This window comes from Sarcophilus harrisii, chromosome 4, assembly GCF_902635505.1.
Source record: "Sarcophilus harrisii chromosome 4, mSarHar1.11, whole genome shotgun sequence".
Classification (NCBI taxonomy): domain Eukaryota; kingdom Metazoa; phylum Chordata; class Mammalia; order Dasyuromorphia; family Dasyuridae; genus Sarcophilus; species Sarcophilus harrisii.
In genome coordinates this window covers 180,835,661-180,854,819 of record NC_045429.1, presented here as the reverse complement: position 1 = coordinate 180,854,819, position 19,159 = coordinate 180,835,661, and the positions used below count along the sequence as shown (strand labels likewise).

At 35.4% G+C, this 19,159-nt stretch overlaps 1 protein-coding gene across 1 annotated transcript in view; it reads right to left on the bottom strand.

Moving 5' to 3' along the window:
- Window positions 1-4,915: 4,915 nt before the first annotated feature.
- Window positions 4,916-19,159, bottom strand: part of MCM9 (minichromosome maintenance 9 homologous recombination repair factor) — a 180,440-nt gene continuing 166,196 nt past the window's right edge. The window contains exons 12-13 of the mRNA XM_031964357.1: window positions 12,964-13,109; window positions 4,916-9,179 (exon numbers count right to left, since the gene is read on the bottom strand). Of these exons, the coding sequence (XP_031820217.1) occupies window positions 7,673-9,179; window positions 12,964-13,109 (1,653 nt within the window). The 3' untranslated portion in view covers window positions 4,916-7,672. The remainder of the gene's footprint in view (window positions 9,180-12,963; window positions 13,110-19,159) is intronic.

Here is a 19,159-nt window from a genome sequence, read left to right as displayed (position 1 = left end):
TCATCATATAATCTTGCTGTTGCCATGTAAAATGATCTCCTAGTTCTGCTCACTTCACTTAATAACTGATATCTTTTCTTAGGGTGGTATTCACAATGGAGTAAAACTCTTCAGTTGTAACTAAGGCAGAGAACACATTAAAAGATATTAGTTCTCTTATTCTGGGTACTGTGCCTACTAAAAGGACTGACTGTGTCAATGAGAATTATTTTTTTTTTGATAATGTTACTTTAATTTTTTTCTGTCTATGCAAATATAGGTAGTTGGGCAGTACAGTGGATAGTGCCAGATCTAAAGTCAAGATGACTCATTTTTGTGAGTTCAAATCTGGCCTTAGACGCTCACTAGCTGCACGACTTTTGGCAAGTCACTTAGCACTGTTTTTCTGTTTCCTTCTCTGTAAAATCAACTGGAAAAGGATATGGCAAATGACTCCAGCTTTCTTTGCCAAGAAAACCCCAAATAGGGTCAGGAAGAGTTGGAGTGACTAAAACACCTGAACAACAAAATGCAAATATGTTTTATGTCAATATAATTATGAGCAGTTATATTACTATCTCCATATAGTGGAACTTCAGCATTCATTTACTTCAAAATTCATCGAATTCAGTATTTGATGCATTTTGAGGAGAACAAAAATGCTTTAGCACTTGATGCTTGCTCAGCACTCATTGCACTTGATTGTTGCATTGATTGATAGGGATATGAGGTTTGGCCAGGCAAACTGTCCAGTGTCCCCCTGCCGCCATGACCCTTGCTATGGGCAAGTCCTCCCTCCCCAGTTAAGGTGGCGGTGTGCAGACTATCAGGTTGGAGCCCATGATGCTGAGATTGTGTGTGATGTGTTCAAGTCCTGAGACAGGATGATGTGGTTGCAGCATAGTCTCCTGGTCCTCAAAACAGCAGTACTGGAAAGGGCACAGAGTGGCAAGTGCTGAAGTAGGAGTAGGAAGAGAAGCAACAGGAACAAGAGCAGCATCCATGGGAGGTACATGTGGAGGCAGTGGAGGGGTATATGGAACTACTCGTAGCCTGGAGTTCTGGGCTGTGGCAAGGGCCCTGGGTGGTAGGAGGTGCAGGTCCATAGCTTCTGCCTCCACATCCAGCCCCTCATTGCTTCACACACACACACACACACACACACACACACACACACACACACACACCCATACCCCCAGCCAGGAAATTTAGACATTGTGGAATGGCCTCTCAGAGAGTCAAGAAGGTCAAGAAGGGAGGAGCTGGAAACCTTTTTTGCCACTTTGAGGAAATAGGTAGGAAAAGATAGGCTACAGACTTGAGACATACTTTTTAATGGTAATAATAATTTTTAACCATACTGGTCATTTTCACCACTCATTGTTTCTTCATGAACCAATTAATGATAAATAACAAAATGCCACTATATTTCCACAAGACAAAGAATAAGGATGAAAAACTTTATTTCAAAGTAAAATTATACTACTTGTTAACATTATTGACATATCATGTCTGGATTATTGAAATAGCCTGCAGGTTAGTCTCCTTATAGGTTTCAAGTTTCTCTCCACTCCAGTTCATTCTCCACTTAGCTGTTAAGGGATGTTTATAAAGTGCAGGCATGACCATGTCAAAATTCCTCCCCATTTGTACAAAAATTTTTGAGCAACTCTTTTTGTAGTGGCAAAGAATTGGAATGGATGAGCATGCCCATTAACCGGGGAATGGCTCAATAAATAGTAGTATATGATGTGTTGGAATGTGCTATAAGAGACGATGAAGAGGATGGTTTCAGAAAAAACATGAGAAGACTATGTGAATGATGCAAAAGGAATTGAGTAGAACTAGAACACTAACAGTAACAGCAATATTATATGATTAACAACTGCAAATGACTTAGCTACTCTGATCAAGATAATGATCCAAGACAATTACAAAGGACCTATGATAAGAAAGGCTATCTGTCACCAGAGAGAAACCGATGAACTGAGTGGAGATTAAAGCATATTTTTTCACTTTATTTTTTCTAGTTTTGTACATGTGCATGCGTATTTTCTTTTGCAACATGGCTATTATAAAAATATATTTTGTATGACTTCACATGTATAATCAATATATTGCTTTTCTTCTCGAGGGGTATAAAAAGGCTAAGAAGGAAGGAGAAAATTTGGAATTCAAAACTTTAAAAATGAATGTTGAAGTTTTTAAAAAATATAATTGGTGATAAATGATCAAAGGATATGAATAGATAATTTTCAGATGAAGAAATTAAAGCCAGTTCTAGTCATATGAAAAATGTTCTAAATCATTATTGATTAGGAAAATGCAAATTAAGACAATTCTGAGGTACTACTCCATACTTCTCAGATTGGCTAAGATGACAGGAAAAGATGATAAATGTTGGCGGGGATATGGGAAAATGGGGACACTAATACATGGTTGGTGGAATTAGAATTATGCCCAAAGAGCTATCAGACTGTGCATACTCTTTGATGCAGCAGTGTCTCTAATGGATTTGCATCCCAGAGACCATAAAATAGGGGAAAAGACCAACTTGTGCAAAAATGTTTGTAGCAGCCCTTTTTGTAGTGCTGAAGAACAGGAAATCGAGCTCATGCCCATCTGTTAGTTGGGGAATAAGTTATAGTATGTGATTGTAATAGAATATTATTGTTTTGTAAGCAATGACCAGCAGGATGATTTCAGAGAGGGCTGGAGAGACTGACATGAACTGATGCTAAGTGAAATGAGTACAACCAAAAGAACATTGCACATAGCAACTGCAAAATTATGTGGTCAACTGTAATGCATGTGGCTCTTTTCAATAGCGAGATGATGATTCTGGTCAGTTCCAGTGGTATGAAGAGAGGTATCTATTACCCAGAGGACTGTAGAGACTGAATCTGGATCACAACGTAGTATTTTCCCCTTTGTTGTTTGCTTGTTTTTTTTTTTTTTTTTTAATCTGATTTTTCTTGTACAGCAGCATGATAAGTGTGGAAATATATTTAGAAGAATCGCACATGTTTAACCTATAAATGTGGAGATATATTTAGAAGAATTGCACATGTTTAACCTATATTGGATTACTTGCTATCTAGGGAAGGGAGGAGGTGGGGAGGGAGGGAGAAAAATTTGGAACACAAGGTTTTGCAAGGGTAAATGTTGAAAACCATCTTTGCATATATTTTGAAAAATAAGCCATATGCAAATATAATTGAGAAATGTTTAACAAAAAATATTTTTAAAAGATTTTAAGTTGCTTAGAAGATGCTGACCTGCATTATTGGTAGAGAGGAAGTAAATGCTGAAAACTATCTTTGCATATATTTTGAGAAATAAAAAGCTATTATAAAAATATAATTGAGAAATTTTTAACAAAAAATATTTTTAAAAGACTGTTAAATTGTTGAGAAGATGCTGACCTGCATTATTGATAGAGAGGAAGTTTCCTTGTCTTGAAGTTCCCTATCCTAATGGAATCATAGGACTAATCCATTCATAAACTCTGAGCTAGAAGGGAGATTGGATGAAAATATCTGATTTTGATATAACGTATTCAAGTTTGAAAAATGTTTTACACAAACTGTCTAATTTGTATTTCACTTTAAGCCTGTGAAGTTGATACTTTTATTGTATTCATTTTACAGTTGATGAAAATGGGGCTGAGAGAGGTTGAAGGATTCATTGCCCATGGTTCATAGTTAGTAATTCTAATTAGGGATTTGAACCCAGATGTTTCCAACTTTAGGGTCTAGCACTCTGTCTGGTCTCTTTTTTGTCTAATCTCTTTTTATAAAAAGAAGGAAATGGTATACACTAAGAGGTAAAGTGGACTTATTCACAACAATAATAGGGATGAAGTTCAAACTAAAATGAAGTTTTCCTGAGTCCTCATTTTGTAGTCCATTGCTCCATTACCATGCTGCTGCCACTTTTTGTGACAATAGGCATTTAAAAAACTAACAAAAACCTAATACTGTATTTGTACTTGTCTCACTTGAGTTTGTCTTCCCAATTAATCTGTGCAAATACATTGCAACTTGGGAGCCCGTTCATTTTTCTAGGCCATTTAGAATTTATTTTACAACTACAGAGTCTCATGGAATGAAATCGTCAGTTTGCTTCCATAAGATAAACCATTTCTTGAAAATTAAAACAACTCTGAGATACCACTACACACCTCTCGGATTGGCTATGCTAACAGGAAAAGATAATGCTGAATGTTGGAGGGGATGTGAGAAAACTAGGACACTAATACATTGTTGGTGGAATTGTGAATGGATCCAATCATTCTGGAGAGCAATAAAGGGTTATCAAAATGTGCACATCCTTTGATCCAGCAGGGTTACTACTGGGCTTATATCCCAAAGAGATTTTAAAGGAGGGAAAGGGACCCACATGTGCAAAAATGTTTGTGGCAGTCCTTTTTGTTGTGGCAAGAAATTGGAAACTGAGTGGATGCCCATCAATTGGAGAATGGCTGAATGAGTTATGGTATATGAATGCTATGGAATATTATTGTTCTGTAAAAAACAATTAACAGGATGATTTCAAAGAGCTCTAGAAAGACTTATATGAATTGATGTTAAATGAAATGAGCAGAACCAGAAGATCATTATACACAGCAACAGCAAGACTATATGATGGTTAATTCTGATGGATGGGGCTCTCTTCAATAATGAGATGATTCAAACCAGTTCCAATGATCTTGTGATGAAGTCATCTGAAACCAGAGAAAGGACTGTGGGAACTCAGTGTGGATCACAACATAACATTTTTACTCTTTTTGTTGTGGTTTGTTTGAATTTTATTTTCTTTCTCATTTTTAAAAACTTTTTGTTCTGATTTTTCTTGTGCAGCAAGATAATTGTATAAATATGTATACCTATATTGGATTTAACATATATTTTTACCATGTTTAACATATATTGGATTACATGCCATCTAGGGGAGGGGGCAGAAGAAGAGGGGAAAAATGACACCCAAGGTTTTTTAAGGGTCATTGTGGAAAAAATTATCTTTGCACATGTTTTGAAAAAATTTTTTAAATTTCCAAAAAAAAAGATAAACACTTCTCTACTTCTTGGTGAAATTAGGACAAATATACATGCAGAAGACATAGTAGATACAGCACTGGCATTAGAGTAAAAATTACCTGGGTCCAAGACCTACCTTTGGCACACAATGGTCTTATTATCCTGAACATGTCATTTCCCTCTCAGTGCCTCAGGCAACTGTTCAAACTTTTAGTTGAGAACAGTTGTTGATCTGCACCAGCATGGGGGTTTTTTTGTTGAGAGTTCCCTACATTAATTAAATCACAGATCTGGTTAAAAATATTGATTTTTCCTTTTTAAATAGTTGTCTTTATTATCAAATTTACATTATGCATATTTTGTAATTAGGACAATTTCGAGTCATTAGGGACAAATAACTCCCTATTACAAACATTTCCACTGAGTACTTTTTATAAGCATCCTAGGCGGAAGATTGACAGGAGGACTGAGGCAGAAGAAAGAAGAGAAATAACTTGAAAGTCAGTTAACTCATAATCTCCAATCTTCCCTATGAATAATCTGGTAACTGTTTGGGATAAGAGTGGGTTTTTCTTTGTATACCCCCAAGAGGTCTCCCCTCTTTGTACAATAAGGAGCTTACAGACCCTGTAGACAGAGGCACAATGTAGATCAATTGTCTGCCTTTATCTAATGTGCATGTGTATGACATACAGGATAGCAGGGCTCCTCTGAGCTCTTTTGCTGTGCAGGCTCAGGGCACTGACAACCTAACACATGGAGAAGAAAGGGAATGTCAGCAATGAAACACATGAGATAATGTATATCAAAGTGTTTTTTAACTTTCAAGTGTTATATATCATAAAGTGATTAAATTCAAATTTTCCCTAACCTCCCATGCTTACAAGATCTGTTCAACTTAGCGGCATTACAAAGTTTCTAGCCCAATGTGGCCTCTGGCAGACTTTCTAGTTCCAGGGCAGAATTAAGATTTCCTTAAAGTAAAGGAGCTGCATGAGGATTAGTCTAAGGATTCTTTTGAAGGATGAGCAGTTATCTACTCAGTCATTGGTTTCCATGTCATTCTATCAATTGGGCAGAAAATTTTGTACTATGAGTATGGGAAATCAAGAGCACTTTACAAGTAAAAGGATTTAACACAAAGTTAGCGCTAAAAAGTCATTTCTGTCCTGTTTGTTAGAATAGAAAGTCAATCTTCTTCAATTAAGAAAGAACTTGTGCTAACCTAAAATTAAGTATACCTTTAGCAAAAAGACAAAACAAAACAAAACAGATTATATATTTTAGTTGAATCGGATCAAAGATAACCATCTCAAAATACCTGTATCTTTTACTTTTATTTCTCAACAATATGAAAGAAAGACAAGAAAAGTAAGAGAAGAAGGAAATTCTCCCACACCACTGCACATTCACAGAATGGCTTGTGGACATATATTCATTAGGAGACAAGAGCATTCACAAAATTATCCGGTCTGTGCTTCAGCAGAAGCACATTAGAATTTAATCTGGTGCAATACAGTGTGAGAAACAGAAGATGGTGTAACTCAGAGAGTTTAAATGTTCTAACACTATGAAAGTGTTTGCAATGAGATCATAGGTTTGAAATAAAAACCTTCTGGCAAGCTGAATCAGAGTTAAGGGATAATTCCTGAATTTTTTTCCCTTTAATATATATTTATAGTTCTTTATACTACATGTTTTTCCCCCAGATGGCTTGGGGAAGCACCAAAAATGAAAATTCATTCTTCAGATGAAAAAAACTCATGATGATGGAATCCTGTGAAACACTAAAAACGTACATGGGAACCCAAACTAAGAATCTGTTTGAAATCAACTAAGAAAAATGATTTAAGGTATCTCTTGCTACCAAATAATCTTTAGGACAAATGAATCACTCAAGAAGGACTCACAATCCTATTTTGTCAATCTAGTTACCTGAGATATGATTTGTGATTTAGCCTTATTCCACATCCTTTTCTTTTCCCTTCCCATTCCAGAAAACAAACTGAATTAAAAAAGTACATTCTAAAATAGAAAATGGTGTTCCTTAAATGAGATGAAAACTTCAGAGAAGTTTAACTCAAGGCCAACATAATATAAAGCTGACAAAGGATGGTAATTGGATTCTTAAGTGATTACCATGGAAGACAAAATTAAAAGAAAAAGAAAACATTCCAGACAAATATTAATCACACATATAACAAGAAACAAAAAATTATTAGGCAAAGAAAGCCACATGATATTTGAAAAACTCATTGCCAATGGCAGTAAATTCACTGATATAATCCAAAGAATCAAGATGTAGAAAGGCAAAAATTAAGGTTCATTTGCTTTTTTCCTGGCCTCAGCTCTTGTCAACAAGTGGTTAGAAAAAGGGATCCAGAAAAGACCAACTCAGCAGAAAACCGCCACTGGGACACAAGGAGTTTGTTGACAGAATTAAGAACAAGGTTTCTGACATTGCTTATAATCAGATGCTAGACCAACTTAAAATGATCATATAACTTTTTAAAATTGTGTAGATGCACACAGGAGCTCAAAATGAAAATCACAAAACCTGATGAGTATCACAGACAAAAATTCTGTTTCTCCTTCCCTGTAGACTTTGCCACCAGTCACCGAGAAGTGGTCCACAGAAGGAAGAATGATGAAATTTACAATTTGGAGTTTTTCCTCATTTCTTCCTCCCAATCAAAATCTAATGCATCATCATCATCATCATCATCTAGTTCTGAGAAGGTGAAGAGAGATTTTCCTAAAATGACAGCTTTCTCTCCAGGCTCCTCCAACTGAAAAGTTTTCCTTCTGCCAAGGGCTATAGCTGGGTTTGTAGGAGGGTGGCTTGGGCCTCCCTCGCTCCAGTTTGTGTTTCCAGGAGTGGGTGGGGTCTCTGATTTGGATTCAGAAGAGCCAGCAAAGGAGAAACTTGCTAGTTTAGCTAATGTGCAAGCTCGAACCTTGCTTTTAGCATTGGACGAATCCTTCTTTTTCTCTTTCTCACCAGCTTGGTTTTCAACCCCAGATTTAGTGTGAGTGACCAGAGCAGATTCTCTTCCCTCATCTTTCCTTTGCGGCTGCCGTGCCATCTCCCTGGTCTGACTGTGCATTAGTTCCATCAACCTTCTGTTCTCAGAAATGGACACTGGCTTTTTTGTGTCCTTTTGGGGGCACTTTTCATCTTCCTTTGGCTCTCCTTTGTTTGTTCTATGGCTGGAAATCTGAGGAAGTGTCACTGAAGCTTTACATGTTGCAGGAAGAGGAGTGTGATTATTGTTTTCAGAGTGGCTCAGCTTTGACTTATGTTTGAATGTAAACTTGGCCAGCTTAGCCAATGTGGGGCCTGGAACCTCATCGCCCTCATTATCAGGGACACTCCTTGTTAGTCTTTCCACCTCATCCCCAGTTTTGCGTCTTTTTTTCATGGCAGATGACAATCTTTTCTCTGAAGGAGTCCTCTGTAAGGGAGTGAGGGGAAGATGATGAGGGAGAGTTAAATCCGATTCTGAATTTAACACTTTTCCAGTTACTTCTGCAGGAGAAAGAGGCAAAATAACCTGGGCACTTGATACTTTTTCAGAGAACTCCTGGGATTTCTGCTGTTTTTTAGGCAAATGCCCAGTAATCACTGAGTCAGGCCCTTCTGGAGACTCTGCTTCCTCAGTAACTGTTTCTGACAGGTTGGGTTGTTTTTTAGCAAAATGAAAAGGCTTCTTAAGCCTCAAAGGAACATCTGTATTGGCTGCTGCTGGAAGCTGGTCATTTCCTGCTTTGCTCCCTGCTCTCTTTTCCCTGCCGTGGGATTTGTCACTGGGTGCCATCGAAGCCACGCTGTCCTTGGTCATCTCAGGAGCAGGAGGCCCAGCCAAGTTGTTTTCAGAATCTGTGTGCCCACTTGCCACGGAATCAAACCAGTGCAAGCTGCTGTCTCTGTCCTGGTTGGGCTGACCCAGAGCTTCTGTCCTTCTCTTTTCTCTTGTCCCCTGGTGTGATGGGAACCTGAAGTGTTCACTGCTCTTGGTACTGGAGGTCTGTGCATTACAATTGGCTTCTTTTTGTTCGGAAAGCTTAGGTTTTTCTATCCAATCATTTCCCAAAGACTCAGAAGGAGTTTCTGGACCCTTCTCTCCAGGCTGTGACAAGAGTAGATTTTGATTCTTTAGCCTAAGAGGAGGGAAAATGGAGAGAAAACTGTGACTGTATCAATGGATTCATTTTGAAGTTTTAATTTCTCTCGCCCTGGTAAAGATCTCACGATATCAGAGACGAATAAATTAATTCATTCATAGGACTTATAGGTGAGAGACCTTAAAGATCATCTAATATAACCCCCTAATTTTATAGATGAGGAAGTGAGGTCTAAGGAGGTTAAATAACTTCCTCAAGAACTTACAGAAATATAGAAGAATTGTGCATGTTTAACATATATTGGGTTATTTACTATACAAGGGAGGGGTGAGGGGAAAAGGGGACAAATTTGAAATACAAGGGTCAATATTGAAATATCCATGCATATGTTTGAAAATAAAATACTTTAATTTTTAAAAAAAGAATACACAGAAATAATAAGAAAGATTCCATGTTCTGTCCACTATATCGGGATGTGGAATTTTCCTCCTTCAATAATATCACACAAATATAGCCAAACTAATAAAATGGATTTCTTTTATCTGTATAGCATTAATTAGGAAAAATGTAGGTGTCATGACAGTTAGTAAAGGGAGTAAGAACAGCTAAATGATCCAAATTTCTGAGTCACTTTGGAAGTCTGAGTCATTTAAAACTAGTTGAGGGTCAATGCCCAGTCTCTTCTTCCAATCAGCATTTTGATAATAATAACTAGCATTTATATAATGCCAACTATATGCCGAGTACTGTGTGATGTGCTTTGTAAATATCAGTCTCCTTTAATCTTCACAATTCAGAAATAGGGACTATTATGATTCCCATTTTGCATATGAGAAAACTGAGGCAAACAGACTAAATAACTTTCCCAGAGTCACACAGCTAGTAAGTATGGATTTGAATTTAGGTTTTCCTGACTCCAGGCCCAGCTCTCTATCCACTGGACCAGAACAGTATGATTACAGCAAAAAGTATATACATTCTTTGAATTTTAACTCTGGAAAGGGATCTCAAATAGTTTAGTACAACTTCTTTGCAGAAGAAAAACCTGAAGCATAGAAACATTAAGTGGCCCTAGATTATTGTCTTTCATTTAATCCCCTGCCTTGGAAGCACAAACTCCATTTTCCTAGACAAATATTTACTTTGATAATTACATTTTCCCTGTTAAAAATGTCTGCAGTTTATTCTTTTTTTTCCCCCTAAAAAGAAGCTCTTTACCATTCTTTTTGAAAGAGATGAGTAAAATGGCCATTATTACCACATGGATTTTTAAGCATTTGGGGATGAAAGGTGCTATGTAAATATAAACTGTTTGATTATAATTATATAGCTTCCCCAAGGAATAAAGAATTCTTTCCTAAGGGGAAAAAAACCATCTGCCACTTACATTTTCTTACTTTGTAAAAAGACTAGATTATTTCCCATCAAAATCTCCAAGCTGCTTAGTTTTGTTACTCTGATGGTTGTATCAGTATGGTTGCCTTTCAATACAAATACACCGTAGAGAGGAAGGCTTGAAGGCAGAATTATATCTTTTTATTTTCTCCTTTTAAGAGAATTTCCTTTCCTTCATCTGGGAGGATCTTCCTGAAGTTGGGGGGAGAGGTAAAGGACATACTGCTGGTGTAATGTTACACAACACTCACATTCTTCTCTCCTTTCCTTCCCCTTCCTTATACTATAGATACAGGGTGCTCTCCTTCATTATCAAGGAACAGACCTTCCAAAGACAAAAAGGCAGACCTGGGAGAGCCTGAAAAGGATCTGTTACAACAAAAAGTAAACAACCCAAAGCTCAACAACTTTGAGCTAAGGTGCTTCTCTTGAATAAGAGAGAGCTTCCTATAGGCCAAACAGGGGGAAAAAAAGCTATTTTTAAATTTAATGTGATCAAAATTACCCATTTTGCATTTCATACTGCTCTCTAGTTCTTCTTTGGCCACAAATTCCTTCTTTTTTCACAGATCTGAGAGGTACAATATCCCTTGTTCTTCTAATTTGCTTATATCATTCTTTATGTCTAAATCATGAACCTATTTCAACCTTACCTTGGCATAGGGTGTTAGGTGTGGGTCAATGCCTAACCCACATTAGGTGGGTCAATGCCTGTCTTAACTATTTTCCATTTTTTCCCAGTAATTTTTGTCAAATAGTGAGTTCTTATCCCAGAAGCTGGAGTCTTTGGGTTTATCAAACACTAAATTACTAGTCATTGACTACTGTGTGTTATGACTCTAACCTATTCCACTGATCCACTACTTTTATTTTTTTAGCCAGTAACAAATGGTTTTGATGACCACTGCTTTATAATAGGTTTGGTACAGCTAAGTCACCTTCATTTGTGTTTTTTTCATTAATTCCTTTGAGATTCTTGACCAAAAAGGCCTTTTTTTTTCTTTTGACTGAAAGTGAAGGTTTACTGCAATTTCACTGGTACATAATGTTATTATTTCTATGAGTAAGTCTGTCATGCTTAATATTGGAAAATTTATTAGAAAAGAAAGTCATGTATTTAACATATATTGGATTACCTGCCATCTAGGGGAGAGGGTGGAGGGGAAGGAGGGAAAAATTTAGAACAGAAAGTTTTGCAAGGGTCAATGTTGAAAAATTACCCATGCATATATTTTGTGAATAAAAAGCTTTTAAAAAAAGTCCAGACAAAAAAATAATAATAGAAAAGAAGGTTATGAAACAAATATCAATCATTTTTGAGCTACAATGATTTGGAACAAATATATTTTTACTTAAAATAGAAGTCCTACTTTCCCTTATGGATCTGTCCAATTTGGCCATCTAATTCAAGACACCTGAATTTGTGTGTATATTCTGGTAGGATAATTGGAGGAAGAAGTAGGTAATCTGGGCTAACAGAGATGTTATTGGATACATAATGTTATTAATTATTTCTATTTTTAATTAACTGAATGAGTAACTTTAGATATATCAGAAAAGCAGTTTCACTTTTCTACCAAAACATCTGAAACAAATTTAATTTCCCTTATTGGGATAATATAAAATTAATTACTTATCATTTGTAAAAAAGAAAAAAAGAATGTTTTCCATAAAAGCCAAGAATGTTTATAAATATGTCCAGTATTTCTGCACACTGGCTGCTTGGGATAAAGGAATAATAATAATATGAATGTTGTTATTATTATTATCATCATCAGAATAATAGTATTTATAGCAGATAGATTTATATGGCACTTTATATACCCTATATAATTTGGGTTTAACAGCAACCATGTAAAATAGTTGCTATTACTATTACCATTCTACAGTTGAGGAAACTGAGACTCAGAGAGGTCACACAATAATTATTTGAGGTAGAATTTGAACTCAGGTCCTTCTTGGTTCCAATCCAACACTCTTGTCTGATATGTCAGGATATATCTCTAGTAGAACCTGCCAAAACATATTTCTCTTGAGTAGGGTTAGGAAGGGCTACTTGATTCCTCCTTTTTTCCCACAACATCTTCCTTTTTCCTAACAATATTTGCTTCTTCCTAATTTTAATTCCAATACCAAATCACCAGAAGAAAAGGAAAACCTAGCAAACAACATGAAGCAAATTTGCCATCCAATAAAACATGAAGTGAATTTGTCATCCAATAAATTTGTGTAGAATGGGATTAGATTAGATTAGATTATTACCAAAGTTCCCTAGCTCACCAGGCAGCCATGTAATTCTAAATTTACTTGAACTTAGAATTTTTTGTTTCTTAAATGGGATAGTATAAGAAAATAGAGAATTGACTTTTCTGGAAACCAGATTATTATTATTTTTTAAAGTTTCTTCTGGCTTTTTTCCCCTCACCTATCAAGTCTTCTTAGTTCCTCAGTCAGAAGATTCTGAAGCTCCAGCTTTTCCAGAATCATTTCACACTGCATTTGGTACTGCTCCAGAGGGTTTTCAGGAAATGATGTATGGAGAGCATTCACACCTCCCAGAAGAGCACCTCCCTACAGGGACCAAAAAATAAGAAGAAAGTCCTCAGAAAGTCACGATGTTAACAAAATACTGTCCAGTTTCTTTAGATGAGCTACTTTGTCAACATAAGGATTTTAGCATTCCCAGTAAAGCTTCATTAGTGATTTCAGGGCCTGAATCAGACAGTAATAACTCTATCTAATAAATCAGATAAAGATGTACCTACTGAGGGAAAAAAAAAGGTTATCTGGTGGGGTTAAATCTAGGAGTCAAATCTCCTGTCTCATATCTTCTGTGGGGATATAGCATGTTGGTCCATGCCTTCCCATCTGTCTCCTTAACTTCTTTAAGTCTGATCTGGTTTGATGATCATCAAGAGCATCACTGGCTATTTATGACCTTCCCTACTTCCACCCCACTAGAGCTTACTTCTCTGTGGTGGGAAGTTCCTACTTTATCCTTGCCTTTACCTCTTTTAGTCCTGACCTCAGCTCAGATTTCCTGATATCAATATCCAAATCATCTAGATCAAGCTCTTGCCCAGTTTCATTCTAAACTTCGAGTCTAAGTAATAAAACCAATCCAAATAGTTAAGTTTTCTTCTTTTATATCCATTTATAAACCTCAATATGCTAAGGATACAATGATCTCAGCTACTCTCAGGTGAAATTCCTCCTCCCTATCTAGTTAGGTAAAAAGTAAAAAAATAAAAAATATGATGACAATTGTTTTAATCTGTTAAAGACCCCTTAACCTTTAAAAAACATTTTTAGCCAAAGAAAATATTAACATTATAATAGTTCAAGCCATTCTCCAACTGATAAATGGTCAAAGGATATGAACAAACAATTTTCAGATGAAGATATTGAAACTATTTTTAGTCATATGAAAAGGTGTTGCAAATCACTATTGATCAGAGAAATGTAAATTAAGACAACTCTGAGGTACCACTTCACACCTCTCAGATTGGTCAAGATGACAGGAAAAGATAATGACGAATGTTGGAGGGGATGTGGGACATTCATACATTGTTGGTGGAATTGTGAACTATTCAAACATTCTGGAGAGCAATTTGGGAACTATGCTCAAAAAAATTATCAAACTGTGCATACCCTTTGATCCACCAGTCTTTCTACTGGGCTTATATCCCAAAGAAATCTTAAAGGAGGGAAAGGGACCCACTTGTGCAAAAATGTTTGTGGCAGCCCTGTTTGTAGTGGCCAGAAACTGGAAACTGAGTGGATGCCCATCAATTGGAGAATGGCTGAATAAATTGTGGTATATAAATGTTATGAAATACTATTGTTCTGTATGAAATGACTAGTGGGATGATTTCAGAGAGGCTTGGAGAGACTTACATGAACTGATGCTGAGTGAAATGAGTGGAACCAGGAGATCATTATACACTTCAATAACAAGACTATACGATGATAGTTCTGATGTGTCACTCTCATCAACGAGAGGATTCAGATCAGTTCCACTTGTACAGTGATGAAGAGAATCATCTACACCCAGAGAAAGAACCATGGGAACAGAGGGTGGAATACAACATAGCATTCTCCCTACTCTCTGTTGTTCTTGCATTTTGTTTTTGTCTTATCTTTTTTCTTCTTTCTTGATCTGATCTTTCTTGTGCAGCTAGATAACCGTATTTGGATTTAACATGTATTTTAACATATTCAGCATGTATTGGACTACCTGCCAGCTAGGGGAGGGGGTGGAGGGAAGGAGGGGAAAATTTGGAACAAAAGGTTTTGCAAGGGTCAATGTTGAAAAAATTACCCATGGACATTGATGCATTGTTGGTGGAGTTGTGAACGAATCCAACCATTTTGGAGAGTACTTTGGCACTATGCTCAAAAAGTTATCAAACTGTGCATACCCTTTGATCCAGCAGTGTTATTACTGGGATTATATCCCAAAGAGATTATAAAGAAGATAAAGGGACCTGTATGTGCACGAATGTTTGTGGCAGCCCTTTTTGTAGTGGCTAAAAACTGGAAACTGAATGGATGCCCATCAGTTGGAGAATGGCTGAATAAATTGTGGTATATGAAAATTATGGAATATTATTGTTCTGTAAGAAATGACCAACAGGAGGATTTCAGAAAGGCCTGGAGAGACTTACACGAACTGATGCTGAGCGAAATGAGCAGGACCAGGAGATCATTATATACTTCAACAACAATACTATATGATGACCAGTTCTGATGGACCAGGCCATCCTCAGCAACGAGATCAACCAAATCATTTCCAATGGAGCAGTAATGAACTGAACCAGCTATGCCCAGAAAAAGAACTCTGGGAGATGACTAAAAACCATTACATTGAATTCCCAATCCCTATATTTATGCCCACCTGCATTTTTGATTTCCTTCACAAGCTAATTGTACAATATTTCAGAGTCTGATTCTTTTTGTACAGCAAAATAATGTTTTGGTCATGTATACTTATTGTGTATCTAATTTATATTTTAATATATTTAACATCTACTGGTCATCCTGCCATCTAGGGGAGGGGGTGGGGGGGGGTAAGAGGTAAAAAATTGGAACAAGAGGTTTGGCAATTGTTAATGCTGTAAAGTTACCCATGCATATATCCTGTAAATAAAAGGCTATTAAATAAAAACCAAAAAAAAAAAAATTACCCATGCATATGTTTTGAAAATAAAAAAAATTAAAAAAGAAAATATTAACACTACTATTGTTTTATCTGGTGAATCAAAAACTTTAAACAAATTAATTTCACTTTATTGTGGAATTTTGTTGTGTTTCATAATTACTATAAAATATAAGTTTATATTTAATATAAAATATAAGTAGGAAGTTGGCTGATTAGAGTATTCTTTGTAGCAGAGGGAATTCTCCCCATCTGAACTCCTCTCTTAGTATGTATGTATATATATGTATGTGTGTGTTGTGTGTGTATATATATATATATATATATATATATGTATAAATTAATAAACTGCATCTCATGTTATTTTGATTAAAACTCAGAATTCAACAAAATGCAACACACATTTATATGTCCAACAAATTAGAAAAATAGTAACAAATGAACCTTAATATAATAAATAGTGTCTATCTAAAATCAAGAACTAGCATAATGCAAAATGGGGATCTTTTCAATATGATTATAATAAAGATGTTTATTATCAACATCACTATTTGATATAGTGCTAGAAACACTAGCTATAGCAATATGCAAAAATTAAATAAAATTATAATATTTTAAATGATGTAATAATTTACTTACAAAGATCTTAAGAGTTACTTAAAAATTAAAGTAACCAGCAAAATTGCAGAGTATAAAATAATTTCAAATATATCATTAACACTTTTTAAAAGATTATTCTTACCACTCATTTAAAAAAAATTTTGAGTTTCAAATTCTCTCCCTCCTTTCAGTCCCTCTACACCCATTGAGAAGGAAAGTGATATGATAAACATTATATGTGAAGTCATGTAAAACAATTTTATATTAGCTATGTTGCAAAAAAGAAAAAAGGCAAAAAAAAAAAAAAAAGAAAAACACTTATGTTTCATTTGACACTTAGAGTTCATCGTTCTCTCCATGGAGGTAGACAGTATTTTTTATCATGTGTCCTTTGGAATTCTCTTGGATCATTTTATTGATCAGAATAGCTAAGTCTTTCACAGCTGACCATCATTACAATATTGCTATTTCTATGTTCGATATTCTCCTGGTTCTACTTACTTCACTTTGCATCAGTTCATATACTTCCCTGGTTTTTCTGAAATCATCCCCTTTATCATTTCTTATAGCACAATACTATTCCATCACAATCATATACCACAACTTATTTGGTCACTCCCCAATTGATGGATATTTGTATTACATCACAAACATAAACTACAAGTAGTTTGGCCATTTCCAGTTGATAGATATTCCCTGAATTTGCAATTAAGAGCTATTATAAATATTTTTGTACAAACTGATTCTTTCCCCTTTTTCTTTAATCTCTTTTGGAGACAGAGCTAATAGTGCCATTGTTAAGTCAAAGGGTTTGCACAATTTTATAGCCTTTTGGTCATAGTTCAAAATTATTCTCCTGAATGATTGGACTAGTTCACAACTTTACCAACACAGTGCATTAAGGTTCTTCTTTTTCCACATCCCCTCCAGCATTTGCCCTTTTCCTTTTCTGTCATGTTAGTCAATGTGATAGGTGTGGGGTGGTATTATGGTATTATGTGGAGTTATTTTATTTTGCATTTCTCTTTATTGCATATTGGTAATTTAGAACACTTTTTCATATACCTATTAATAGCTTTGATTTTTTCTAAAAACTACTTGTTCATATCCTTTAACCATTTATCAGTTGGGGAATGGCTTTTATTTTTTATAAATTTAGCTCACTATATTTGCACAATGAGGCCTTTATCAGAGAAAAGTGCTGCAATTTCCCCTTCAATTTCTAGCTTTCTTCCTAATTTTGGATACATTTGCTTTGCTTATGCAAAATCTTTTCAAATTTCATGTAATCAAAATGATCCATTTTTTACCTCTTGTGACCCTGTCTATCTCTTGTTTGGCCATAAATTCTTCCCTTATTCATAGATCTGACAGGTACAATTTTCTCTGCTTCCCTAATTTGTTTGTGATATGACTTTTACATTTAAATCTTCTACCCATTCTGACTATATCTTTTTATACAGCGTGAGATATTACTCTATGTCTAGTATCTGCCAGACTGCTTTCCAGTTTTCCTAGCAGTTGTTGTCAAGTACTGAGTTCTTTATCACCAAAGCATGGATCTTTGGAGGGGGGGGGTTAATAAAACATTAAAGGACTATAATTTATTATTTTATATTTCGTGCCTAACTTATTCCACTAATCAACTACTCTATTTCTTAGCTATAACACATTGTTTTGATGATTACCATTTTGTAATATAGTTTGAAATCTGGTACTGCTAAGTTTCCTTCCTTCACATTTTATCATTGCTTCGCTTCCTATTCTTGATCTTTTTAAAAATTTATTTTCCATTAACATCTACTGGTCATCCTGCCATTTAGGGGAGGGGTGGGGGGGGTAAGAGGTGAAAAATTGGAACAAGAGGTTTGGCAATTGTTAATGCTGTAAAGTTACCCATGTATATATCCTGTAAATAAAAGGCTATTAAATAAAAAAAAATTAAAAAAAATAATAAAAAATTAAAAAAAAATTATTTTCCAGATGAATTTGTTACTATTTTATCTAGTTCTATAAAATAATTCTTTGGTAGTTTGATTGGTGTGGCACTAAATAAGTAAATTAATTTAGGTAAAATTGTCATTTTTGTTATATTGGCTTTACCTATCCATCAGCAATTAATATTTCTTCAATTTTTTAGATCTTTATTTTTGTGAAAAGTTTTTTGCAATTGTGTATATAGTTCTTCTATATGTCTACATGCAGGTATACTTCCATGTATTTTACACTATCTACAATTATTTTAAATGGAATTTCTCTGTTAGGTTTTGTTGGTAATATAATTGGAGAAATAGTCATCATTCTTGGGTGGGTTGGGCCAAAATAGAAATATTGACAATATTATTTAAGTTAATCTTCTTATTCAGTGACATACCAAAGCACTAAATGATTTCTCCCTCCCTTCCCTTCAGCCCCCTCCTAAATAGCAAGTAATCTATGTGAAGTTCTTCTATACATATTTCTATAATTATCATGCTGCACAAGAAAAATCAGATCCAAAAATAAAAAAAGTCAAACAACAACAAAAAAGGTGAAAATACTATATTGTGATCCACATTCAGTCTCCACTCTTTCTGGATGCAGATGATTCTCTCCATTACAAGTCTATTAGAATTGGTCTGAATTACCTCACTGTTGAAAAGAACCATATAATGAACTAACTTTTAAAGAATTAAGAACTCTGACTAGTGAAATGACGAGTTGTGATTCTACAGGACCAATGATAAAGAATATTGCCTACCACAGAAAGACAATGAAGACACACATTTTGTATGTGGCCAGTGCGGAAATTTGTTTACTCAACTAAGCTTATTTGGTTCAAATGTTTTATTTTTCTTTCTTTTCCCAGTTGGTGGTGGGATGG